This window comes from Caretta caretta, chromosome 18, assembly GCF_965140235.1.
Source record: "Caretta caretta isolate rCarCar2 chromosome 18, rCarCar1.hap1, whole genome shotgun sequence".
Classification (NCBI taxonomy): Eukaryota; Metazoa; Chordata; order Testudines; family Cheloniidae; genus Caretta; species Caretta caretta.
Genome location: NC_134223.1, coordinates 13,219,612 through 13,246,783, shown reverse-complemented (window position 1 = coordinate 13,246,783; position 27,172 = coordinate 13,219,612). Strand labels below are relative to the sequence as shown.

General features: G+C 48.2%; 1 protein-coding gene across 2 annotated transcripts in view; it reads left to right on the top strand.

Annotated features, from left to right (window-relative positions):
* Positions 1-27,045, top strand: part of PIK3CD (phosphatidylinositol-4,5-bisphosphate 3-kinase catalytic subunit delta) — a 91,135-nt gene extending 64,090 nt beyond the window's left edge. For both annotated transcript variants that reach the window (XM_048824589.2, XM_048824588.2), the window contains exons 7-23: positions 2,646-2,735; positions 5,031-5,252; positions 10,095-10,191; positions 10,675-10,805; positions 12,058-12,117; positions 12,451-12,618; positions 13,189-13,310; positions 13,473-13,616; positions 14,786-14,885; positions 17,545-17,723; positions 17,947-18,056; positions 18,798-18,876; positions 19,932-20,099; positions 20,981-21,104; positions 23,193-23,338; positions 24,654-24,786; positions 25,479-27,045. In XM_048824589.2, coding sequence (XP_048680546.1) covers positions 2,646-2,735; positions 5,031-5,252; positions 10,095-10,191; positions 10,675-10,805; positions 12,058-12,117; positions 12,451-12,618; positions 13,189-13,310; positions 13,473-13,616; positions 14,786-14,885; positions 17,545-17,723; positions 17,947-18,056; positions 18,798-18,876; positions 19,932-20,099; positions 20,981-21,104; positions 23,193-23,338; positions 24,654-24,786; positions 25,479-25,616 — 2,211 coding nt within the window. In that variant the 3' untranslated portion in view covers positions 25,617-27,045. The remainder of the gene's footprint in view (positions 1-2,645; positions 2,736-5,030; positions 5,253-10,094; positions 10,192-10,674; positions 10,806-12,057; positions 12,118-12,450; positions 12,619-13,188; positions 13,311-13,472; positions 13,617-14,785; positions 14,886-17,544; positions 17,724-17,946; positions 18,057-18,797; positions 18,877-19,931; positions 20,100-20,980; positions 21,105-23,192; positions 23,339-24,653; positions 24,787-25,478) is intronic.
* Positions 27,046-27,172: the final 127 nt, after the last annotated feature.

Here is a 27,172-nt window from a genome sequence, read left to right as displayed (position 1 = left end):
CCGCAGTCTTGTACATCAACCAGCAGGATGGCGCCCGGTCTCTCACCCACTTCTCCAAGTCCATCCATCTTCAGAACTGGTGTATCAAACACCACATGATGCTCCAAGCCACGTACCTCCCAGGCACCCAAAATGTCCTAGCAGATGCGCTCAGCAGGACTCTCTACCTCTCCCATGAGTGGGAGTTACACAACGTCACACTCCGATACCTCTTCCACCAATGGGGCACCCCAAGGCAGGACCGCTTTGCCACTCATGAAACCCAAAAGCTGCCCCTTTATTGTTCCAGGGCAGGCATGGGGAGGATTTGCAGGGCGACGTTCTTCTCCTCCCATGGATAGGTGACCTCTGCTACACCTTTCCCCTCATTCCCTTCCTCCCACAAGATCCGACGGGACAGAGCTACTGTAATATGCGTAGCCCTGTTCTGGCCACACCGGTTCTGATTCACAGACCACCTCAGACTCTCCATCCGCACACCACTCCGCCTCCGAACACTCCCGGATCTCCTCACACAGGATTGGGGCCGGGTTCGGCACCCAAACCCAAGCCCGCTTCACCTCATGGCCGGGTATTAGGACCTCGAGGGTGGTTAGGGCTTGCTCCACTCTGGTGAGACACATCCTTAACCAAAGCAGGAGGGCGTCCACCAGGGCCTGCTACTAAGTTAAGTGGCAACAATTCACCTCATGGGCTCACTGCTATCACCACCCAGTGAATGCGATATCTATACCTTTCCTCGTCGACTGCCTTCTTGGTCTCAAAATGTCAGGCCTTTCCCTCAGTTCTATACAAGTCCACTTGACAGTGCTCAGTGCCTCCCCCTTCTTCCCCACGTCCCCGTAGACAGTGGCTCCGTGTTTATACACCTTATCGCTGTCCATTTCATGAAGGGTTTACTCAGTGCCTTCCTGCCAGTACTCAAGCCCCACCCCTTTGGGACCTTAATCTTGTTCTCTCTGCCCTCATGAACCCACCCTTCAAGCCGCTGGCAACATGTCCCTCTCCCAGCTCTCCATGAAGGTCATTTTCTTGGTCACCATCACCTCAGCTAGACGGGTCAGTGAACAGGCAGCCAGGATGGCAGATTCCCCCTCACACCGTATTCCACACAGATAAAGTTCCCTTATGGCTACACTCTAAATTCCTCCCAAAGGTAGTGTCGGAGTTCCACCTATATCAGTGCATTCACCTCTCTGTGTTCTGCCCCAAACCGTACGTCTCCCATGCGGACAGGGTCCTGCACTCCGCCGACATCCGCCGTGCCTTGGCGTTCTACCTCCACAGGACCAATGCCTCTCACGCATCGCCGAAACGGTTTGTAGCCATTGCCGACCAATCTAAGGGCCAATCCCTCTTCTCCCAACAAATCTCCAAATGGGTCTCCGGGTGCATCCGCGCATGCTACGACGCTACCCAACAGATGGAGTCACAGCCCGCTCTACACGAGCCTGCTTAGCGGACGTCTCCTGGCAAGACATCTGTCATGGAGCAACCTGGCGCTCTGTCCACATGTTCATGTCCCACTTCTCAGTCACCCAAGTGGCAGCTGCGGATGCTGCTGTAAGCCGTGTTGTACTGCGGACTGCACTTCCTCTCACGTCTTTGCACCATCTCCACGATGATCGTTGCTCGCTACTCACCTGTGTTTGGAATCCATATAAGGACCATCACTCGAAGAAGAAGAGGAGGAGGTTACTTACCTGTAAATGGAGGTTCTTTGAGATGTGTGGCCCTTACCTGTATTCCAGTACCCTTCCTCCAGCTGTTGTGATGCAGACTGGACTACCCAGTGGAAAGAGGGATACGAGAGAGGTGTTGACCCATACAACCTATTATACACTCGGCCATGAGCATGAGGGGACGCAGGACAAATGTGTGGGTCAGCGGACAACCTTGCGAACTCGGGTGTATGGCACGCATGTGCGCCCACGTTTGGAATACAAATAGGGCTACCACAGCTCAAAGAACCTCTAGTTACAGGTAAGTAACCTCCTCTTTCCTATCAGAGATCCTGAGGTCAATATGGGAGTGACTCCCTATGCCCGCCCCAGGTCCACCTCTCCATCCCTATTCTCAGGGTTAATAGTTTGAGCACAGGACAGGGAGCCAGGAACTCCAGCGTTCTAATTCCAGCTCTCACTCTGTCACTCTGGCTTTGGATTAATTCCATAATTTTTCTGAGCCAGACTCCGCCCTGGCATGAGCGGCGTCCACTGGCTGCTGTCTTGCACAGTGGCTAGAGCACTGGACTGTGGTGCAGGAGAACTGGGTTCTATTCCTGGCTCAGCCTCTAACCAGCCAGGTGAGTCAGTTCACCTTCTTGTGCCCCAGTTCCCAATGGGGAAAATGATACTGAACATCTTCATAAAGACCTTTTCTGAAGAGCGCTATAGAAGTGCTAGGTATTACAGTTAAAGTGGGAGATCCACCCACTTACTCTGGCTGAATTTGGTCCTGAATCAGTTTCCCATCTCTAAGGTGGGTACAGTACATCCCAGGGGAGCATAGAGATTAGCTAAGTGGCGATGAGGGGCCCTGCTGCTGGGAGGGCACCAGCCTGTCTCCTGGCCACGGAGAATGCAGGTCGGTCTTCATTCTGGTCCATGTGCTGACTTAAGTTCTGTTCTCTCTGCCCTTTCTAGCCAACTCATGAGTCTCTCTGGTCCCTTCATCAGCCTTTTTACATTGAACTGGTGCAAGGCAGTAAGGTGAATGCAGATGAGAGGATGAAGGTAGGTGCGGGCTGGGTGTGGGTTGTTTGGTTTTTTGCATCTGGTTGCTTACCGCTTGTGTGAAAGATAGCAGGGATCAAAGACCTAAGATCACATGACCCCTTGCCGCATCGTCCTTCATTCAGCTTTAGGGCGACCTCTAAAAAGTTTCACAACAGGAAGGAGAAGGGAACTTGTTAGCCAGCAGCTTGCTGAGCGAGTGGCACATTCTTGGAAGCCTCAGCTGCAAGAGTTTCTGAGTACTGAGCCTAGCTACTCATCTGCGGTGATCTCACCTCAACAGAGATGCAGAAGTGCTGGAGACCAGCAAAGGAGGCGGAACTGGGGCTGTGTGAGGGGGGGGAAGGGCAGAGGAACGGGGAGGTGGCCCCAGCATAGGGGAGCAATAGGGGGAATGGAGAGAAAATAGGCCCTGGGAAACAGAGGACTTGCTAACAGAATGGAGCAGGCAACAAATGGAGTGGGACCCCTGAGATTTGGCAAATGAAGATAAAGGAGGCAGAGAATGGTGCCTGAAGGTGTCACATGTAGACATTGTGGTCTCATAAGGCTCTTGCCTCGCTGAAAGTGGCTCCCAGTACGCGCAGGGGATCCTGACTGGAGGTGATTTCTAGTACCTGGACGAACGTGCAGCAGGAGGGATGTGGCACAGGCTAGGAAGAGGTCTCTTTCCTGTTCTGTGATAGGGTCCAGGCAGGAGAGAGGAGAAGTGAGGGCTGATGCATTTACCCATATGGAGACTTGCAAATGCCAGAAATGCAGCTTCATATGCAGAGGCATTTCAAAGGGGATAACTAACCACCGGCGATGTGCTTTGCAGTTTGTTCTGCATCCACGCCAGTTCTACACATCCTCCCCAGTGCTATTAATTTGCTTCTCCCTTGGCATAAGCTCATGTCCGTTTCTTGTTGGTTGCTTTCCCTACGGGGCATGGTCCGGATTCCTCATCTGGGCCTGTCTAGCCTTTAGGCAGTTAAGATTTGTTAAATGTTCCCACCAATTGGTTTTACTGCTGTTGGATTTTAGTTTATAGTATTTTTGTATGTTTGGTCTAAGAACAATTCCAGCGTCATTTCTAGCGTTATTCCCATATTTAGGGGCTGGTGTGAAATGAGTGACTTGCTCTCAGTTATGTATACGATATAGTTGTAGCCTTGACAGTCCCAGAAGGCCCTGTGTGGCTCTAAAGCTTCTCTCTTTCTCTCTCTCTCTCTCTCTCTCTCTCCGACAGAAGTTGGTCCAGTAAGAGAGAGTACCTCACTCACCTGGGTCTCTGTCAAGGCAGTAATGTCTTATGACAAGGGGTACGCTTTTCATAAGGGCCTAAATCCATTTTCAAAAGTAGGCTCCTAAGTCACTTGGCCCTTTTGATAATTTTACCCAGCAAGACCACACCAGAAAAAAACCCGATAACAGCAATTTGCATCTGTGTTGGCAGGCTCAACAGAAAGGCCAATGACTCACTGGAGCATGGAGATTCAAGGGAGGGCTAGTCAGACGTGTCTAAGTGATTTAGGAGCACAATTCCCTGTTGACTTGCGCTGGGAATTGTGTTTCTAAATTACCCAGGTGCTTCTGAAAATTCCAACCTATGGCAATTAAGTGCCCAACTCCCACTGAATTTCAGTGCTCCTAAGAAAATAGCCTAAATTTCCCTGTAGAGGAGAGTCTCTCTGGGTCCTGGGTAAGGCACACTGGCAAAGGACAGCTTGTACCACTGTTGCCCATGTGGTACCTGTCCTGGGATTAACAGGATTTAATTCTCCAGGGCTGTTGATCTGATGCCTTTTACCAGCACTGAATTGACACGCCAGGGTTCCAAACATTACATATATGTGGGCAGAATGTGCTTTCTAGCAAGGGTGATCGCAGTCATCTTATCCAACACGCTGGGAATTGAACTGGTGACCTCCAGAGAGAGAGACATGAGTTTCTACAGCTTAAGCTAAATAGTCAGGCTCAGTAGCCAAGCCTGTAACAGACTCATCTCTGTTGATCGGGCACAGAAAGGGACCTGTAGTACAAGCTTACTAGTGGATTAAATGAGCACTTTGCAATCATTAATTAAATCTGACAACCCACATGTGAGGTAGGAAGAGATCATATTAATTGTATAGATCAGTACACTGACACACAGAGAAGTTAAGGGACTTGACCAAGGGCTCGCAGAGAGACAGTGGCAAAAGATAGGAATAGCACCCAGGAGTCATGGCTCCCAGTTCTGGCCCTATTCTAACTGCATCCCCAAGCGAAGAGCTCAGGACACTGTGATCCCAATGCACTCTTCTCTCTCAGTTGGTGGTACAGGCAGGCCTTTACCATGGCAACGAGATGCTCTGCAAGATGGTGTCGAGCGCCGAGGTGAATGTGTGTTCGGAGCCGGTGTGGAAACAGAGGCTGGATTTTGACATTAGCATCTGTGACCTGCCCCGCATGGCACGACTGTGCTTCGCCCTCTACGCTGTCATCGAGAAGGCCAAGAAGGCACGATCCACCAAGAAGAAATCCAAGAAAGCTGTAAGTGAGGCCCGGGAGGGGTTGGGGTGGGTGCTGGGCCAGTCTCACCAGCTCCGTATGGCAGCGGAAGCAGCATTGAGCTAAACACTTAGGACTCTTGCTGTTCAAAGAGGGAACTTCAGCCAATAGAAAAGCTGCTGCCATGAAGGGCTGTCCCATTGCAACTGCTCCAAGGGGAGCAGGAAATTGGGGAATGGCTGCCATTATGATGGAGCTGTTCCATTGTAACTGCTCTGGGGAGGGAGGGGAGAGGAAATTCAGTAACTTACTCCATATTTAACTGCAAAGAAAGGGGAATTATTTTCATTTCCCTTTCTCTGCATTCCAGGGCTTCCTCATTTGTAGCTGAGGTTAAAAGTCATTATATGATGGCTCTTCTCTATAGTAATGTCTTTCATGCAAACCCTGTGCACAGCTAGTTTACCGCCAAGGGAGTGGGGGAAGAGAACAAACTCTGTAAGGAACTAGTTTACAGCCCAGGGGGCGTGAGAACAAACCCTGTGCAGAGCTATTTTACAGCCAAGCGGAGGAGAGAACAAGAGGAATAAGCAGGGAGCAGAAAAGATGTGTTTTCAGGTGACATTTGAAATGGGTTGGACAGGCAGGGAAGCACAGACACATTTAGGGAGGCTGTTTGGTGCAAGCAACAGAAGGGAAGGCCCATGGTGCTCATATTCACTTTGCGAGCTCCTTTTGTTCTCATACCTTCATCGCCTGCACCCCAAAATGACCCTCCTGTGATCCCATCTCTGAGAATCCTCTGTCTGCCATATTCAAGGGTGCATTATGCTATTTCGGCCCCAAGTGAGAAGACACAGGGTAATGTCTGTTGTCCCACATGAGGCCAAGTGTAGCATTGTACAGCCAGTGTACAGGAATGCGATAATTTTAATTCATAATATTATAGATCCAAAAGCATATTCTCTGCACCCAGGAATTGCACATTCCCTGGTACTATCTAGTCAGTAAACTTAATCCCTCCAGCTCTTTCCCTTTGGAAAGTTTTCTTAACGACCCCCGAAGGGCAAGAAACACTTTCATTTCTACGCAAATGCTTCGATTCTGTACAAAAGTTTGCAACCTCCTTGAAAACATAGGCACAGTCCCGAAGCTGAGAACCAGAGGCATGCAGGGTTCATCAGGCTGCCTTTGCAAGAGGATCGAAAAGCAGAGGGTTGATGCTGTTTGATCATAAGGTCTTACTGATGCCCCAGTCCTGCAAGTGCCTCCTGGCAGATGGGACCCCTGTGCTTGCACAGAGCCATGTTGGCATTGATGGGGCTTCTTGTGGGCAGAATGGATTGATGCTAACAGCGTTCCGTGCAGGTGTAGGTGTCCCATTTGCATGGAGGCCTGAGACTGAAGCACTTTGAAGGAGAGACTGGTTTTTTTTAAGTGGGGGAACCAATGCCTAGCACAGTGGAGCCCCGATCCCTGACTGAGGCCTCTGGGTGCTACCTCAGTACAAATAAAATCTGAGAGTCATTCAAATGCTGCAATTCTGTGGATGTTCAAGAGGCGATATTCATCTTTAAGGCCATTGGGAAGAAATCTGGGCAGTTGGGTTAACTTAAATAACTCCAGTTTGGTTTGTTAAGTGCCAATGTTGACACAAGTACGAATTGATATAAACTGTCCATCAACAAGTTTAGGCTTGAAATTGGCAAAGGTTTCTAACCATCAGAGGAGTGAAGTTCTGAAACAGCCTTCCAAGGGGAGGAGTGGGAGCAAAAGCCTAACTGGCTTCAAGGCTGAGCTTGATAAATTTATGGAGGGGATGGGATGATGAGACTGCGTACGATGGCATGTAGTTAATGTGCAACTGCTAGCAGCAAATATCTCCAAAGGCCGGTGATGGGACACTAGATATGGGGGGCTCTGAATTACTGCAGAGAATTCTTTCCCAGGTGTCTGGTTGGTGAGTCTTGCTCACATGCTCAGGCTCTAACTGATCACCATATTTGGGGTCAGGAAGGAATTTTCCCCTTGGTCAGATTGGCAGAGGCCCTGAGGTTTTTGCTTTCTTCTGCAGCATGGGGCACAGGTTACATGCAGGATTATACTAGTGTAAATGGTGGATTCTCTGTAACTCGAAGTCTTTAAAGCATGATTTGAGGACTTCAGAAACTCAGCCAGAGGTTAGGGGTCTATTACAGAAGTGGATGGGCGGGATTCTGTGGCCTGTGATATGCAGGAGGGCAGACTAGATGATCATGATGGTCCCTTCTGACCTTAAAGACTATGAGTCTGAGCTGAATTGTTAGAGGCTCTTACCCATGTGCTTGTCCTGGTGATAGAAGGGAACCGGACTTTAGTGAGAGACTGCTGGTATCGGGAGGATGGGGCTTTGAATAGGCAGATTTGCCTGTGCATTTAGGTTGGGCTTTTCAAAGAAGTCCTTTAGGAGCCCAAATTTCATAGAATCATAGGAGTGGAAGGGACCTTGAGAGGTCATCTAGTCCAGTCCCTTGCAGTCATAGCAGGACTAAGTAATAGCTAGGCCATCGCTGAAATTCAGTGGGAATTGTATGCCCAATTTCTTTAAATTCTTTTGAAACTCCCAGCCTTGTACCACAATCTTTCCTGTTGTCTAGCATGGTCCCTGGTCAGCCTCTTGCTTGCTAATAGCATTGTAACTGTTCTGAGATGCGATGCATGAACTAGCTGGAGAGCGCCGTTGGTCTCTCTGGACTGTCCAGAAGCAGGAAGGTGAGGTTGAATCACTTACTACCAAGAAAAGAGGCGAACCTGCGTGCTTACAGGAATGAGTCAGATTACTAGTGTTTTTCTGGTTTGTTCTCTTTCCTCTTTGAGTCATGCCAAAGCTATTTCTGCCCTTACATAGAAGATGTTGAGTCATTGCTTTCTGGACCTTATCCACTAAGTATCTCACTTTGTGCTTTGGCAGCCTCCACCATGTGTTTTGATAGGGACTTTTGTTGTTGTTTGGCTTCTCATTGTGGCCTAGAAGCTAATGTTGCAAACGTGATCATGCTGAAGTTACCCAGAGTCTGACTAAATCAACAAAGGGACTTGGAGATTGTGAGAGGTCAGTCAGAAGTGTTTCATGTTTAGTACTCTAGGGAAACAGCTGACTTCCCCGCCGCTCCCATGAATTAAAAATCCCTTTGCCAGGACTGCTAGAGAAGCCTTAGTGTTTTCTTGAGAACGTGTCAGTGGAAGGATGTAAAGGGCTTATCATGGCTCCTTTTAAATCTGATAGATGCCCCCTTTGTGTGTGTGCGCACATTTGCACTGAAATGTCCCTTTCTGGCTGTGCTGATAATTTCATCTAAGATCTCTCCCCAGCTACCCTCTTGGGAGATCAGTTTCTGTGTGTGTTTTCTCTTTAAACCATGGAGGCTTCTGACAAGTCTTGCTTAATGCTGGTTCTGCCACACTGACCAAACTGTTTTGTTGAAGAATTGAGTGCAAACAAACTCAGTTTGCCAGTGGAGTTCCAAGAAGGCAGTGTAGTCTAATGGGAAGAGCAGCAGACTGCGAGTCTAGGGGAGATGGGCTTTATTATTGGTTCTGCCACCATCTCTGTTCTGATTTCTCCTATCGGTAAAATGAGGTTATTTATACTTTGCCACCTTTTGCAAAGTGCTTTGAGATCTGTGGGTGGAAAGTGCTAATTGTTATACTAAAGGATCAGCAATCTGTCCCTTCCCCCTTTATTAAACAATAACAATCCCCCTCTCCCCCTTGATCAGATATACCTGGCTTTATCTGCACAACCTGGTTTCTGAATCCATATTTACTGAATTGGTCCCTGTATTAAAGTGTCTTGGAGGGAACTGTAGAAATATACAAAGTAGCCAAGTGTAATGGTAAGAGATGCCAGCAGATCAAGGGATGTGATCGTTCCCCTCTATTCGTCATTGGTGAGGCCTCATCTGGAGTGCTGTGTCCAGTTTTGGACCCCACACTACAAGAAGGATGTGGAAAAATTGGAAAACGTCCAGCGGAGGGCAACAAAAACGATTAGGGGACTGGAACCCATGACTTATGAGGAGAGGCTGAGGGAACTGGGATTGTTTAGTCTGCGGAAGAGAAGAATGAGGGGGGATTTGATAGCTGCTTTCAACTACCTGAAAGGGGGTTCCAAAGAGGATGGATCTAGACTGTTCTCTGTGGTAGCTGATGACAGAACGAGGACTAATGGTCTCACGTTGCAGTGGGGGAGGTTTAGGTTGGATATTAGGAAAAACTTTTTCACTAGGAGGGTGGTGAAGCACTGGAATGTGTTACCTAGGGAGATGGTGGAATGTCCTTCCTTTGAAGTTCTTAAGGTCAGGCTTGACAAAGCCCTGGCTGGGATGATTTAGTTGGGGATTGGTCCTGCTTTGAGCAGGGGGTTGGACTAGATGACCTCCTGAGGTCCCTTCCAACCCTGATATTCTATGATTCTATGATAACCCCTACTCTAAAGTCCTTGCCATGTGTGATCACTTCCCACAAGTGTAGGCATTTCAGTCCCGTCAGTGTGGCCAAATTCCAACTCCAGTAACTACATTCTGCCTTCTTAAATTCCCCCTGCAGTTTCAAGTGGGTACAGTGCTCTTCTTGCCCTAACTGAAGCATAATGTTCTACTTGCTGTTGAAAAGCTGCTGGTTCCACCCCAGGGGTGGGTGCAATGGGTACTATATAGTGTTGGGTGTAATTTTACCTGCTCCAGGTGCTGGATGTGGAGATTTTTAGGGCTCTTGGGGGGCGGGGTTATTTCTTGATATTTTGGGGGGGGCTGTTTTGCTCTTGCTCCCTTGCTAACCCTCTCCTCTTCCCATCAGCCAGCTCCTGGCACCACACCTGGTTCAATCTCCGTGTTCCCCTTGCAGGACTGCCCAATAGCCTGGGTGAATGTCATGCTCTTTGACTACAAGGACCAGCTGAAAACAGGAGAGTGCTGCCTGCATATGTGGTCGTCATTTCCAGGTACCAGGAACTACAGCTCTGGTCTCCTCCATCGGAGTGGGGACGGAGCACAGGAAGGGCAAGGGCGGCATCTCCTATTAGCAGCACAGAAGGAGCAAGAGTTCTTGTATTTTACTGACACTCTCTCTGCCCGCTGGTGGGACTGTTATTAAGTCTCTGTGTTACAGTAGCACCTAGAGGCCCCACCCAGATCAGGGCCCCTTGTGCTGCGCACTGGGTGCACATGTCATGAGAGACAGACTCTGCCCAGAGTGGCTCACAAGCTAGAGAGACAAGACACAGCAGGCTGGGAGGGGAAACAGGGCACCGAGAACTGAGGAGACATGCCCTAGGCCAGACAGCAGGTCAGTGACAGAGCTGAGAATAGAACTTGGATCTCCTGAGTCCCAGTCCAGTGCCCTGTCTGCTCTGCCACACGGTGCCCTCCCATCTCCCTTCACTGAGCTTTGGGAATCCAGCCTGAGGATCTTTTTACTTTTTCAGATGAGAAAGGGGAGCTGTTGAACCCCATGGGCACAGTCCAGAGCAACCCCAACACGGAGAGCGCAGCAGCCCTGGTCATCTGCTTCCCCAGCGTCACACCCCATTCTGTGTATTACCCATCCTTCGAGCAGGTAAAGGGTAGGGCATCTCTCTGGATGGGTCACCTTGCTTCCTGGCCTATAGAACACAAAGTTCTTAAGTGTCCCATAGAGCAGCATAGCAGGGCTGGGTGCAGGTAGCTGGTTAATAAAGGCTGCCAAGGACTAACTGAAAGCTTTGTTCTTATCGCCACACACACTGGGGTGGGTCCAGCCTGTCAGTCAGTCCCATCTAAGCCCCAGAAAATCTGCTCCGCGTAGATGAGCATTTGTCCGCAAACTGATTTACGAACTTTGCAAGCTGTGGTGGAAAGCGAGCTCTGCCTGCATTTCATCGGGGTCAGAACTTTGGGCTTCCTCTTTTGACAACCTCAGATTATCTGAAGTGGCTTTGTTCAAAAAGGAAGAGTTTCCCTATCACTAGTGGAAGCTTGTTAATGCAAAACCGCCTGATTCCAAATGAGGGTAAAATTTCAGATGGACAGTTGCAAGTCAGAAGTGAAGGGCCCAGAATTCTGCAGTGTTTACAGAAGGGCAGGTTTCTGAAAAGGCCTGTCTTGGTGTGAGGTTTGTGGAAAGGAGGGGAGAGACACGTAAGGGAAAATGAGTGTTGTGAGAGAGCTCCCAGCTGGCCAGCACTCACTGATAACTGAAAATGTGGTATGAGAAAGCTACATCTATTGCTCATCTCCACTGACCAGACATCTGGAGTGGAAACAGCTTCAGGAGAGGCTGTGTCCATTCCAGAAAAGGAAGCGGGAATTCTGCTCTTGCTGGAAGAGATTGATAATTCCCTGCACACATGTCCATGACCGACTGTGTCACCACACGTGGCAGCTTGTACAAAACCATCTGCTTGGCTGGAGCACTTCCAAGAATCCATCACTGTTGTTGCTCTGGAGGGAATGGCTTGTGTTATCTTGGACATCACTGAGCGTGGCTGTGCCTCACATCTCTGCGACCGTTGACAGGCGTGCCATTCTCATAGAGGGACTCGAACCCTTGGCTTGCATGATTGCTGCCCTCTTGCCCATTTCTCTACCTTCTACTTTCTGTTTGGTGTAGTGACCCCTGGTGGTGAGAGCAGAACTGCATAGCTGATCACTACACACACTCCTGCTGCCGAACTGTCAGCAGGGCTTGATTCTGCTCTGGAGGGCTTGGGAACTCGCTGGGCTCTCATGAAGTGTAGCTGAAGAGCGGGTTCCCCGGTGTGCATAAAGGGGAGGTGGGCCGTGAAGAAGATGAAGGCAGATGCTTCACTTAGCCTGTATTTGTATTGCAGCTGTTGGAGTTGGGGAGGAACGGAGAGTACACCCGTGCCATACCAGAGGATCTAGAGGAGGTAAGTGTCTGGCATCATCCAGCAACCTGCTGTCAGGTCTGACAGGCCCTCCCTAAGGAACTACACACATAGGACTCTGTGGGTGCTTTTTCTGGGAAACCCGCCCCCTTCCCCATCCTCACCCAGCTGCCCTCAGCTCTGCATGGGCCTGGCTTTCCTGGGAGAGGGCCCCCACAAGCTTTGTCCCATGTCCATCCTGGCTCCTTTCTCCATTTGGGTTGTGCACTCTAATAGCTCCCCCTGGGGCCCGGCCTTGCAGCATCTCCCAGGGAATGGAGCGAACTGCGAGGCCATTTCAAATTCAGACTGAGCCCCATATGTTCCTGTGAGCAGAAGCAGCAGCTGAGGGAGATCCTGGAGCGGAGGAGCCACACCGAACTCTACGAGCATGAGAAGGATCTGGTGTGGAAGATGAGGTACGAGATCCGGGACCAGTACCCAGAGGCCTTGGCAAAGCTCCTCATCATCACCAAGTGGAACAAACATGAGGATGTTGCCCAGGTGAGGCTGGGGCGGGTGAGGGCCATGGGTCAAGCAGCCAGCCCAGATAATGGACTTTGGGGACCCCAGTTGGGAAGCGGGACAGTGTGCAGCTGCTTTTGTCTTCCATTTTCCATTGGCCTTTGCTCTGTGCACAGGCGCATTGGGGTGTCCTCAGTCCCTTCAGGTCCTAAGATCCCAGAGCTTGTGGATTCTGTTACGGTGCAGGCAATATATGCTGTAGGGCTTTTGGGTTGGGACTTGAGGAGCTGGCTCCTGGTTCTGTTGGGTCCAATGAGACATTGTCCCCCCCGCAGTTGTGGTGAACTCCCCTGAACCATCTCTGACAAAGTCAAGGTTCTGCTGTGTTCTGGGCTTTGCAGTCTCTGGGCGCTATATAAGACACAGATGAAAACTGTCCTTGCCCCCAAGAGCATACACAGCTGCTGAGGCCAAAACTAAGGCCAACCTTGTCAGTTAGCAAAGTGTTCCAGGCTCAAGGCCTGGCTCCTTGCATCAGTCTCTCTCGATGGCCATTGTCTCCTCTTCCTTTCTGACTACTTGTTCCACATCTCGTTCTTGCCCCTGCAGATGATCTCCCTGCTCCAGTCCTGGCCGGAGCTGCCTGTCCTGAATGCCCTGGAGCTGCTGGATTTTAGCTTCCCGGATCGCTATGTTGGTTCCTTCACGATCAACTCATTAAAAAAGCTGACGTAAGTACACACCATGGCGGGGAAGCTGTTGAGCTGCTTTCTGATTGGCTGGAAGGTGGCAGAGGAGGATTATGGGCAAATGCTTGAGCCTCTTCTGTACACATAAGTACAATTGATGCAGCCAGGGTGATGTCATCTTTGATCTTCCTTTTCCTTCCCCAGAGATGATGAATTGTTCCAGTATCTACTGCAGCTCGTCCAGGTGCTCAAGTATGAATCCTACTTAGACTGTGAATTAACCAAGTTCCTATTGGACAGAGCTTTAGCCAATCGCAAAATAGGACACTTTCTGTTTTGGCATCTCAGGTAAGGAGCAACCTTATTTCATTCTCTGCCTGGGTAACCAAGTAAAACCAGCCTTTACTGAAATCCTGATTGCACAGGAGTGTGTGTATGTGAGAGAGAAAGAGAGAGGGACTGGGTTTAATACATGTATTGAAAGGCTATTGATATGTCTTACCCAGTCTCTTTCAGTTGAAGTATTTCTATGGTTGAGAGACTTCCAGGAGTGCAGTTCTGACTCTGAAAGTGACTGTCAAAATGGCATCCCTCTGTGTGTTTCTTCTCTTGCTGATTCCATATCAAATGGGACTCATTTGACGAGTAACAAGATGTTGAGTACGATTTTCAAAAGTACTTTAGTGATTTGGGAGCTTAAGACAGGTTGATGTCCCAGAGCACTGAGGCTTCTAAGTCAATTTAGGTGCTTTTCACAGTTTTACTTGTTGTTTCTAACTGCCAGCCTGGCAAATTCACCCTGGAATCTGAGAGGCAAGATGGTGGCATATATTTTTAGACTCCAGATTGCTGAGATTCTAAACATTCTGGGACAGACCAGGCCTGATCCACACCCAAAGTCGCACTAGTTTAACAAGAGGTATGATGTTCCACACACAGGGTTTAACTAAGTCAGTGCGACACAATTTCATTGGTTTAACTCTGGCTTGTGTCAGGTTAGCTTGTACCTATAATGTACGTCGGTGATCCTGATATAAAAGTTGCATTTTCAGGGTGCGCTTTCCCTCCTCCTCTCTCCACTCCCCATGAAGCCTTAGACGCATCTCAGTGTATGCCCAGATTTGGTGACTGGGGGATGCTTCCACTGGGTGCCCTACAGGGGCCTGCTTTTCAGAAGGCAGGTGCTCAGCGCTTTCTGAAAATCAGGCTCCTTTAAGATGTCTCAGGCTAGGCACCCGGGATCAGCAGTCGCTTCTGAAAATGTGGATTCAGGCTCCTCCAGGCCAGAACACCGAGGTGGCTCTCAAGAGGAATGCTTAACAAGTCAGTCTCCAGTAAGAAGGCTCGTGGCTTCAGACAATGGAGTTTTCTTTCGAACCCTCTGGGTTTTTTTTTTCTCTGTTACATAAAAAGAATCTAAATGGCGCCATTAATATTTTTCCTGTGCTGGTGTGAACAAGAGAACAAGTCACTAGCTACAGAGAGTCAGGCTGGCTTTAATCTCCCTCTCTCTATAGGTCAGAGATGCACGTCCCTGCAGTCGCCCTCAGGTTTGGCCTGATTTTGGAGGCCTATTGCAGAGGCAGCAACTACCATATGAAAGTTCTAATGAAGCAGGTAAGGGCTGCTCTGAGGCAGGAGGCCGACCGTCCCCTGCTCACAGCCATGTCATCTGTTAGTGTTTAAAGATTTATTTGCATTGCTGTAGTGCCTTGGAGCCTTAGTCACAGACTTTAAGGCCAGAACGGACCATTGTGATCATCTAGTCTGTCGTCCTGCACGTTGCGGTCCTCCACAGAACCTCACCCACTCCTGACATAAGCCCCTAACCTCTGGCTGAGTTACTGAATCCTCAAATCATGATTTTAAAGACATTGTTACAGAGAATCCACCATTTACACTGGTTTAAATCTGCAAGTGACCCAGGCCTCACGCTGCAGAGGAAGGCGAAAAACCCCACGGTCTCTGCCAATCTCACCTGGGGGGAAATTCCTTCCTGACCCCAAATATGGCGATCAGTTAGATCCTGGGCATGTGGGCAAGACCCACCAGCCAGACACCTGGGAAACAGTTTCCTCTAGTAATTCAGAGCCCTCCTCATCTAGTGTCCCATCACAGGCCGTTGGAGATATTTGCTGCTAGCAGTCGCAGATCAGCTACATGCCATCATAGGCAGTCCCACCGTACCATCCCCTCGATAGACTTATCAAGCTCAGTCTTGAAGTTAGTTAGATGTTTTGCCCCTCACTGCTCCCCTTGGAAGGCTGTTCTGAAACTTCATTCAGAGGATGGTTAGAAACCTTCATCTAATTTGAAGCTTAAACTTGTTGATGCCCAGTTTATATCCATTTGTTCTTGTGCTAACATTGGCACTTAACTTAATTAACAATTCTCTCTCCCTGGTATTTATCCCTCTGATATATTTATAAAGAGCAATCCTATCTCCCCTCAGCCTTCGTTCGGTTAAGCTAAACAAGCCAAGCTCTTTGTCTCCTCTTATAAGGTAGGCTTTCCGTTCCTCAGATCATCCTAGGAGCCCTTCTCTGCACTGGTTCCAGTTTGAATGAATCTTAAACATGGGACACCAGAACTGCACACAGTATTCCAGATGAGGTCTCACCAGTGCCTTGTATAATGGGACTAACACTTCCCTGTCTCCACTGGAAATACCTCACCTGATATGTCCTAGGACTGCATTAGCCTTTTTTGCAGCTGCATCACCCTGGCGGCTCTCTGGCTTATACTCATCCTGTGATCAACAAATACACCCAGGTTTTCTCCTTCTCTGTCGCTTCCAACTGATACATCCCCAGCCTGGAGCCCATTGTATTAGGCACTGTGCAGACACCGAGCAAAAGGATGGTCCCTGCCCCCAGGGACTTAGTCTGGATAACTAACTAACATCAGACTGACAGTGATAATTCTTTTCTTTATGGGGTGTTCGACCCAGACTTCCCCTTCATGTGCAGTTTTGCTCACATCCCTCCCCGCCACACACACAATCCGAGGTTTAGAAGTGAAGATGCTCTTCTTCCAGCTGGGTTGGTCCAGAATGGATAGGACTTTTTGCAGACCAGCAGTACAGTGCAATGCAATGTTCACTAGTGAGGACTGAGTCCGATCTCCTGTGTCAGTTCCTGGTTCTGCTGTTGTCTCACTGTCTGATTTAGGGCCATGACTCTCTGTGCTTCACTTTCCCCAGGTTGGGATTATTTAAGCACTTGAGAAATCTGGGTTTCAGTCATTGGCTGACAGGGGCTGTAAAAGTGCAAAGCATTATCTGTGACTGTTAGACACAGCTGTCCCAGGAGAGGGCATGTGACTGTGATATCCAGGGCATAGGCCAAATCCAAGATGTGATTTGAAAATCACTTACCACTCTGGTGACCCACGGCATAAACTTCAGCTCCTGAGAGGTGCTTGCGCACAGCCAGAAGCCCTCAGTTATACTGCAGGATAAAGACATGTTAAATTCCCCCCCCCCCCCGCACCCCCAGCAGCAGGTTTGGTAACTTCCCCTCAGCAGAGAGCGATGGGGCACTGCCCTCTTGGCTGGTGCTCTGATGAAGCTGCATTGTTCAGTTCATGGTGAACACGGAATTGTTTGTTTGTTTAAATTCTGGATGAAATGTTAGTGCTTATGAGAGAGGAAGGAGGGTGCAGGGCACAAGCCTAGGACTTGGGAGACCTGGATTCAAGTGACCTCGAGCAAGCCACTTAGCTTTGCTGTGCCTCAGTTCCCCATCTGTAACATGGGGATAATAGCGCTGCCGTCCCTCCAGGGCTGTGCTGAGGATCAATACGCTAAAGACTGTGAGGTGCTCAGGTACTATGGTGATGGGCCATGGAAGTACCTTAGATAAAGAGGAAGAGATAAATTAGAAGGACCCATAGGATAGTCAGCAGATCTAGCCAATGCATGTCAATCTTGATCCACAGCATATGTGGTGTTCCAGTTCTGGGACCCCTACACAACTCTGCCAGAGCACTTCATGGCTAACCCACAGCCCCCTCTCTTATTGCAGTCCTGGGCCTCTACACTAACCCGCTATTTCAGGACTGAGTCCCTCCCCTGCTTTGCCAACATAAGCTCACTCCTGACCTGCAGGCTGTCCTGCTATTCAAGTTCTGGACTTCCATCGGGCAGCCACCCCCAAACATGCGGTGTGTAGCCAGTGTTCGCTACGGGGAAACAAGAATGAAGCCAGCAGTACGTTCCCATGTGGCCCTATAAGCAGGGTTTCTTACTTTAATTTTTTTCCTCTGTCTGTGTCAGGGGGAAGCACTTAATAAAATGAAAGCCTTGAATGACTTCATTAAAGTGAGCTCTCAGAAGGCCACCAAACCACAAGCCAAGGAGATGATGCATGTGTGCATGAAGCAGGAGACCTATCTTGAGGCACTTTCCAATCTCCAGTGCCCTCTGAACCCCACCATTATTCTTGCTGAAGTTTGGTAAGGAGGATTGGTGCTCCATGCCCTTAACTGCCATGTGGTTTTTGCATTACTGTTTGGTGGAAGAGCCTAGGTCACTGGCTTTCCTGATCTCTCCCTGCCTGCCATGCTAGTCACTTGTCTGTTAAGAGCATTTGCAGCTGGTTTTGCATATGAGGCTCCACACCCCATGTCTGAGCGGGAAGAGACCCTGACTGACGAAAGGTTTCTTCTCTTTCTCTAGTGTGGATCAATGTACTTTTATGGACTCCAAGATGAAGCCATTGTGGATTGTGTTTAATAACGAAGAAGAAGGTGGAGGGGGAGTGGGCATCATTTTCAAAAATGGAGACGGTAAGTCCTACGAGTTCTGTACCTCTGATCGCCAGGGAGCATTAATAGATATAAAACATTAACGTGCAGTAAATGGGCAGGGGCTTGGTCTCTGAACCGTGTTAGGTAAGGAGGCTGCAGCTTTGACACCAGGATTTCCAATGGATATCTAACAGGCTTTTACCTAAATAGTCACCAGGCACAGCTCTGTCATTCAGACTTTCTTGTAGCTCTGTAGCCCCGGTCGCTGTAAGGAATGAGGCTGGAGCTGCGTGGGAGCCCTAGGCTCTCATAGCAGGAGTCACTGCTGGGAATGGGGAAGGAGTGCTGGGACTGGAAGAGCTTTCAGGTACTCCTATCCCAGCCTCTGCCAGTAGGAGTTGCTGTAGCAAGGGGGTTCCCGCCATGGTGCATTTTGGCTCACTGAGGTTCAGTGATACCTGTGTTCAGAGAGAGGCTTTCTGAAATACCCCAGACAGAGCCATGGGAACAGAGCCAGTGGCAAAATGAAATGCAATAGACAAACCTGTCCCGCTCCGGGGAGAGGGAAGGCATCTAACACTGCCAGGCCCAGTTGCGGTGACAGTGGGAAACTCTGCTGAATGCAGGTGCCTCCTAGTGGTCAGCTATAGAAAGTGAGAAGTATGGCAAATGCATCTTCCATATGCCTGTGCTCTCAAGAAAGCATTTGCTGAAGCTGAGCAGGAGGAGGGGGAAAATGAGAGAAGTAGAACTCTGTCTTCATTTGTAACGTCTGACCAGATCTCCGTCAGGACATGCTGACTCTGCAGATGATCCAGCTGATGGACGTACTATGGAAGCAGGAGGGTTTGGACCTGAGGTGAGTCACTTGTGCTGTGGCAGTGATAGTCTGCATTTGGACCGAATCACTTTGTCAGTCGTCCTATATTGCCCTACCAGGGAAAGGCCGAGACACAGCCCCTGTGCCGGAGTCTGTGTGGAGTGGGTTGTTTCAGGGGGAGGTAAGAGCAGAGGTATGATTGGGCGAGGGAGAAAGAACTTAAATGTCTGATATTGCAGCTGAAATCACAGTAGATGTGGGCTGATTGGGTCACAGCTGTGCCTAGAGGGAACCAGTGGGGCTGCTCTTACACATGAAACCAGCTGCTAGCCCTATTTAGGGGGCTAATGAGGGAGGGTGGATGGAGGAGGCAGAAGAACTGCAGCTCCTGCTCCCCTCCTGCTTACCCCAAGAACCAAAGGGAACTCCTCCAGCTCCGTGTCCCATCACCTCTTTCCATCATTACTACAGTTATCGGCCCTGACATTCAGCATTGGCATGAGTAGTGGTCAGAGTAGGGCACAGAACGTTGGGCCGCCTCAGCTTTATTTGAAGCTCTGCCACTGCGTCGTGGTGAAGCCTTGGGCAAGTCACCTGCTTCTTTGTACCTCCCTTTGCCCTTGCTCATCTTTAAAATTGTGGAGGGGGGGCATGTGTAATGAAACTGACCGGCCTCCCAGGAGGGTTATGACAAGGCCTAGTGGATGTCTGTAACGTGCTTAAAGAGGCTCAGAGTAAAGGTGCTAGACGAGGGCAAAATATTTATTGTTTAACCTGGGCCTTTAGGTGAGCACCTCTTTCTTCTGTACACCCAGTCCTCCAGGGTGCAACCTGCCCTCAGCTCACTTGGGAGTCATTGGAAGTCGAGGCGCTTGGCACCTTTGTACACTGATGCTTGTTACTGGCTGAGTACCCTTGGGATTTGCAGAGGTCCCTGGTTGCTGTGTGTGAAGTTTAGGTGAAGTCCCCCCTTCCCGCCCCCAGATTTATCCCAGCAAATCCCCTTTGTAAAGTGGAGGATGGGGAATCCCAAAGAAAAGCCAAGCCAACGCTGTGTGAGGTCTCAGTGGAAGGGGTTTCTCTCATCTCTGCAGGATGACCCCTTACGGCTGCCTCTCCACAGGCGACAAAACGGGGCTGATCGAAGTCGTCATGCACTCGGACACCATTGCTAACATCCAGCTGAACAAGAGCAACATGGCAGCCACTGCAGCCTTCAACAAGGATGCGCTGCTGAACTGGCTAAAATCCAAGAACCCAGGGTAGGTGGTACTGTGCTCACTGCAGCTTCAGGCTTCCTTCCAACTGGAGACGCATTCTGGTGCTTTGCCCTGTTGTCCCCTCCCCTCTTCGGTTCCTTCTGATTTCCTAGCCATTCAGGAACAGTTGGGAGTGCATGCTGCATCCCTGGGCTATAGCTTCATTCTCATGCCTGTGTCCTTCCCCGATACACCAGCAAGCATCCCGTGTGTACAGCTGGGTCTTGGAAATGTTCCAGGGCAGGACAAAGCTCACTACTCCCTTGGGATACGAGAGCCTTTTTTCAGGTTCACCCCCAAACTGGGGGGCTGAGAGGTGCTGAGCTCAGCATCCACAGCTTTATTGGGAGTCATGGATGCTCACTACCAATTGGATCAGACTCTTGATGCAAACTAAGGGATAAGGGCCTGCATCGTCCCCATTTTGTAGAATCCTGATACTTCTTGAAGGATATAAATGAGAGGGACAGATTGATGGCCCTGCAGGCTTGAGTTCTCTATCACTTACAGTGTGGGGCAGTAACAGTGCTTCCCTCCTCCCCAAATTCACCCTGCCTATCCCAGACCTGTAGGAACCACCACTAGGGATGAGTGGGGTTGTTCAGTCCCCAGAGCCCCTCCAGTCCTGTGAAGCCAACAGATTTGGTTAAGACCGAGCAGGAGGCCCATCCACCCTTCCCTGATGGAGGAGAGACAAGAAGAGTCCCCGGTGAAGGACCTTACAGAAAATACAGGATTGGTAGTTTGTGTACATGTCACACCACGTTCAGCAAGTTTACACGGGAGAGGGGATATGCGAGCGAGAGTCCAAGGGTGAAGTATTTGTATTCAAAGTAGAACCTTCTGTTTGGGTTTAGACTCATCTTTGTTTGTGTCCCCCGCAGTGAAGCGCTAGAACAAGCCATAGAGGAGTTCACTCTTTCCTGCGCTGGGTACTGTGTGGCAACGTACGTGCTGGGCATAGGGGACCGGCACAGTGACAACATCATGATCCGGGAAACTGGCCAGGTATGGAGCATTCGCTGGCACTGGAGATCTCATTGCTGCTGTTTGTATCTTTCGCCATAGGTGTGTGCATGCCACTCCGAGAGGAATGGAAACATCCCAGTTGGTTTCTTCACTATCTTCGGATCAGATAGTGTGGGAGCTGCTGAGGCCCAGATAAAGGCCCCAGACCTTCCAGCCCAACAGTAGAAAAAGGAAAAAATTCTCACTAGCTCTGCCCGTTTGTGTGGCCAAAACAAGACTTGACTTACAGGCGATTATATAGCTTCAGAATATATTTGCCCTTCTTTCTTGTGTGCCTTGATGAGCTGTGAAATAGTTCTGGACAGTGGAAATGTCAGTATTTATTAGACTAGTATTAACACCCACTTTGTAATGGCTAGGGTGCAATTCACACTTCACAGCTATTGTTCAAGGTTGTCATTTACACTGGCTTCCCATTTTGAAACTTTACTTTGCTATTACAAAGACTAGAGGCTTTAATGAAAGCTGAGGTCCCAAAGAAGGTAGTTAGTTACCTGTGCTGTAATTTCACTTCCCTGGGATTTTTAATGACCATTGGGTTTCAGGTCTCATCTTGAAGCTTATATGGTGTCCTTTACTTCCATTATTCCAGAGGCTACAGGCAGAACTAGGAAGGGGAAACCCCTTTTGCCAACAGGACACGTTAGACTGTTGGGACAGTCTTGTGGGAAGGGGTGGAAGTCCCATCTCTTGTTCAGTCTAGTTTGAAATGAGCCAAAGCCATAGGAAACAGCCATGTACTGGTCTATGGGAGATGAACTAGAAAGAGGCCCAGTAGATTGCTAGGTGCTATAGTCCTGTTTGAATTGCTGTCTGATGTTAGTGAGCAAGCGATCAGCTGCTGAGCTCTGAAATTCAGAGCTGTGGAAAATAAGTGGCTCTGTCTGCACTTTCTTCATGTAACATCCCCTAGATCCCTGCTTCACCTTACTGTTTTAGATGCCTGTTGTGGGACAAGTGCTGTCCTGGAAACAAGCACAGTTATTGTTGTGATGAAAGACCTTATAAAAACCTAGAGATGCCTTTGCTCTGTGAATGCAGCAGGAAGGGGGCCAACTTCGCACTCTGCATCTACGGGGCTCAAGAAAGGGGGGCAGGGATAGCTCAGTGGTTTGAGCATTGGCCTGCTAAACCCAGGGTTGTGAGTTCAATCCTTGAGGGGGCCATTTGGGGCAAAAATTGGGGACTGGTCCTGCTTTGAGCAGGGGGTTGGACTAGATGACCTCCTGAGGTCCCTTCCAACCCTGATATTCTATGATTCTATGAAAGCTCTGGAGAGCTGCAGCTGCTGAGGGTTTCTTTCTGCTTGACAGAAATGACATGGAGGCTTGGGAATCTGCAAGGCTCATGGATATAAATTCTGCACAGCTTGTGACAATCCACTTTTTGCCACTAGAGTGTGCTTGGAACCCTTTGAACAGCAGCATTGATTTGTTTATTTCAGGGTTTAGAGCAGCCTTGCAACCTGGTCATGAAAAACCTGTACTCACCTAGTGAGCGCTATCTTAAAAAAAAAAACAAAAAAACAACCACTTCATCGGCATGTGTAGAGTTTTGCAGCTGCGTCCAGCAGGGCATCAGCCCTCCAGCCATAATGCAGGAATCAGAATTGCCCTCCTGGAATGAATCATTGGCTCATCTAGTTTGCTATCCTGCCTCCGGCAATGACCTACTCCCAAGGCTTTAGAAGAACATAAAAATCCCCCATGTGTATCAAGTGCTGCAGGGGTAAGAATCCTTCCTGACCCAGCCAGCACTTAACTTATGCATGGATGCATTACTGGTAACACTTGTGTCCTACAAAGTAAATACTTCCCCTGCTATCAATGGACTGACATGCAAAAGGTGGCCTAGTGTTTCCCATGAGACTGTGTCTGATTGCTTTGGAATAGAATCCTGAGTAGAGTACAGATGCCAGGCAGCCACTGGGGCCTGATCATTTTGAGTAGGTTTTTTTTATTTCGCTTGGAGAGATAAAGCACATTCTCATACGGAGAAGTGCAAGGAAGTTTAATCAGCAGAAAGCAGACACATCCCCCTAATAATTCTTTTCTCTCTTAATTCCAGCTGTTTCACATTGATTTTGGCCATTTCTTGGGGAACTTCAAGACCAAATTTGGCATTAACAGAGAACGCGTTCCTTTTATCTTAACCTACGACTTTGTGCATGTGATCCAGCAAGGGAAAACTAACAACAGTGAGAAGTTTGAAAGGTAAGCTCCGCTGATCTGACTTGGGCTGTAGTAAAATGTTTTGGGGTGGATTTGTCCGTTTGTAGCAATCACTTCATCTAACAGTTGCCCCCAGATGCACACTAACAGTTTTGGACACAGAGCAACAAGGCGGGTGAGGTAATCTTATTTGGTGGGAGACAGACAAGCTTTTGCGCTTACACAGAGCTCTTCCTCAGGTCTGGAAAATGTGTTCAGTGTCACAGCTAAATACAAAAAGTGGAACAGATTGTTTAGCATAACTAGTTAACACAGGTTTCAAGGGACCATTCAGTGTGAAGTGGCCTGTTACCACCTCTGTAGTCATGAAGAGGAAAGAGAGGGCAGGTATAGATTTGTTGTTCTAAACTGTAAATCCAGTCTCTCTATTCAGTCCATGATTTTTAGTCTCTAGCAAATTTAAGCTCCCAGACTTGTCTTTTGAAGGTGTTGTGCAGGTTTCCTTTGAGGATGAGGCCTGCTAGTTTTGTGAAAAGTGTTCACTTCCAGGTAACAGGGTGTTTTTGTCTTTTATCGTTATTCAGTGAGAGTTCATTTGAGAGTGCAGTGATGGTCTGGTTTTACCCACAGAACTGTTGCTGGAGCATTTAGTGCCCTGGATGAGGTACATCACATGTTGCGTTAGGCATGCATGGGGCCCATGGACCTTGAAAGGTGTGGTGTGCGAAGTATTGATCATCATAGCAGTGGAGAAATATCTCCAGGTTTTTGCATCTGTTTTGCTACAACGCTTCCTCTTCCAACCACACCAGCAATTTAAATTTAGGGTGGGCGAATGTACTTGAGTTCAAAATGACCCAGACTACCCCTTAGCACTTGCTTGAGCTGACAAACCCTTGGGGATTATCCACTGGTATGAGTGGCTGTTCCTAAGATAATGCATTTTTAGAAGATTTGGTTACAGGGCACAGCAGAGAACTGGCTTTCCCCTGCAGGAGCTCTAGCATCAAGTACTCATGTCATAAGAATTGGCCTCACTCAGTCTCTGTCCATACCCCCATAAACACACACAGTTCGTATGTGAGAGAGACTCAGGTCTGGATTTGGGGCCAATGTGCCACTGGACTATACATACTATGAAATAAGTCTTTTCCAGCTCTCGCTAAAGCATATTCTTTTGGTAACAAGTGGAAGCATGGGCTAGTCGAAAAACATTTGGCCAGCTGTTGGAACACCTTGTGTTCAACATAGAGGTGAAGCTTCAGCTTGGCCATGTTTTTATGCTATCATGACTGTACTCTTACTTTAGTTGGGCTGCTTGTCTCACTTGCTCTTTGCCCCTTCTCTTCCTGTACAGATTCAGGGATTACTGTGAAAAAGCCTACATGATCCTGAGGTGCCATGGTCTTCTCTTCCTGCATTTGTTTGCACTGATGAAAGCTGCTGGCTTGCCAGAACTCAGCTGCTCTAAAGACATTCAGTATCTCAAGGTGAGGCAGGGGGTGGGAGAGGGTAGGACTAAAGGTAAGTGGTTAAGGAGTGGGAGTTAAATTGCTCCTTTCAAGTTTCAAAAGCAATGAGTAGATATTCCAGCATGCAGGAGCCAGCTGGTAATTGATTCTCTATCTCATGCTGTTGCTCCCTGCTCATACTATTTAGGGTTTCTCACTCAATTCTAGGAGATGGGACTCTGCTGGAGACTTCATTTAAATGAATGAGATTCTCACTGTGGACTACAAAAAGTTCAAACTAAACTCATTATCTCTCAATTAAAAACCAATAGGTTGCTTGAGAGACCTGTTCTTTTTGAAGAGTTGGCAATATTACCTTCTGCCATCCTGTCTTCCTTTTCCTTGCCCCCTGTTGCAGCCAGGTATGCTCAGTTGAAGAATCAGCTGCAAAGAGGCAGGCATAGCATTGAGTGTGTTGGCTCTCCCAGCTACCACCTTCTGTTCCCACTGTGCCTTTGAAGTGCTAAAAACCTGGTTTCCTGCAGCTGGATGAAATGGGGTTGTGCTGTAAGCTAGTGTTTAAAGGATTGTTTTCCCAGCTCCAGCATGAAAATAGGATGTAGTTTACTTTGAGAGAGCAGCCTGCCTAAAACAAAGGTGGTGGGGGGTTTGTTTGTTTCTCTGTCAGTTGGGTGGGCAGGGCTATACTAATTTCTGCCTCTTTCCTTCAGGATTCTCTAGCTTTAGGGAAAACAGATGAGGAGGCATTGAAGCACTTCAGACTCAAATTTAATGAAGCCCTGCGAGAGAGCTGGAAAACCAAGGTGAACTGGTTGGCACACAATGTATCCAAAGATAATAGACAGTAGAGCAACCAAAATAGCCCTTGTGTGGTCCAGGTGAATGTACCAGCAATAGACAAAGACTGCTGAATGTTGCCATGTTGAAGATCAGCACCTGCACCTCTACAGATCAAGTGTTTGCAAAGAGTCTACCTAACCAACAGCTGCACAATCTCATTCTAGATCTCTAGGGCAGAAGGGGGACAGCATGAGGCAATAAAATTACTGTACACACTGAAAGGTAGGTGTATGTGAAGCTTGCAAATGTAAGTTCTTAAGTATACAGCCCATCATTTAAGGGTGGAGGTGAGGCTGTTGAGCAGTAGGTGAGGAATGTACTGAACTAGCACAGTTTTAGGGATGTAGAGCTGTGCTCAGAGAGGCTGTAATTTGGCCAGTGGCATATCAGCTTTTTAAAGCCAGACTAGAATAGCACTAGCAGTGAAAATAGCATGTTGGTGCATCTAAACTTCAGTCTCTCTCTCTGTAATCACAGTGGAAGGTGCTGCTAGGCAATACTTTTTCTAGTTGAAGATTTCACCAGCTCACCCGCCCCCCCCCCCCCCCCCCTTTCAGGGCTGTATTTTTAGAAATGGGTATACCATCTTGTGATGCTTTATTGACAGTCGGAAGATAATGTTACCAAGCTCTAATATATAAAATACACAGTAGTTGGGAAACATCACCATAGATCCACCTTCAGCCTGGCTTGTTGACTAAGGAGAAAAGATGGGTGGTGCCACCTCACCCACTGAAGGCAGACGATGCACTGTCCATATACAGGGTGATGGCAGTGGATAGAACCAGGAAAGTTGCACCTTCAGTTTATGCAGTGATAGAATATTCTGAAGCATTTTTGTTTACATTAGGTCAGACCCTGCTCTAGTTTTGTAAGGATATGATGCAGCATGTTAGTTGCATCTGTTTTGTTTTTAAAAGTGCAATAGATAGCAGGTGTACACCACACCAAACAAGCAGGCACTAAAGTGCTTTCTGTCTAATCAGTCTACAATGGGGTCATGGCAGTCTTGCAGAATTCACCTTATCTGCAATGAATAAAAATAATTTAGGTTTTTCCCCCCTCACTTCAGTTGTGGAATAACTACAAAATTGTTAATACCATCTTGTATAGCAAAGATCTAGTCAAAGCAAACGTATCAAACAATGGTTTCAGCCTCTTTTAAATGAAGGTTATTACCTTTTGTAAATAAGTCCAAGACAAGTTGCATTCTTTTTAAAGTGATGAAATTACCTTTTACTTTGATACTTATTTATTTAGAAAGGTATTCATGATCTTATTGTGTATGTGCCCTCTGAAAAAATGAATTTATTTTTTTAAGCCATGGTATGGTTCTGCACCAAGAGAATGTTTACATGATGATGGATTTTTTTCAGTTACCTTCAATCTGATTTTAGGTGCACTTTTGGTAAGTCTAAAAATAAAATGTTTAAGTTATATACTAGTCCTGGCAAAATCTTTCCCTCACTTTAGGCATTAAAGTCAAACTGTAGCCACTTCAGACAAACTATTTAAAACATGGATAGTTAGTTATCACTTGACTCATCAACTTTGTACCATTCAG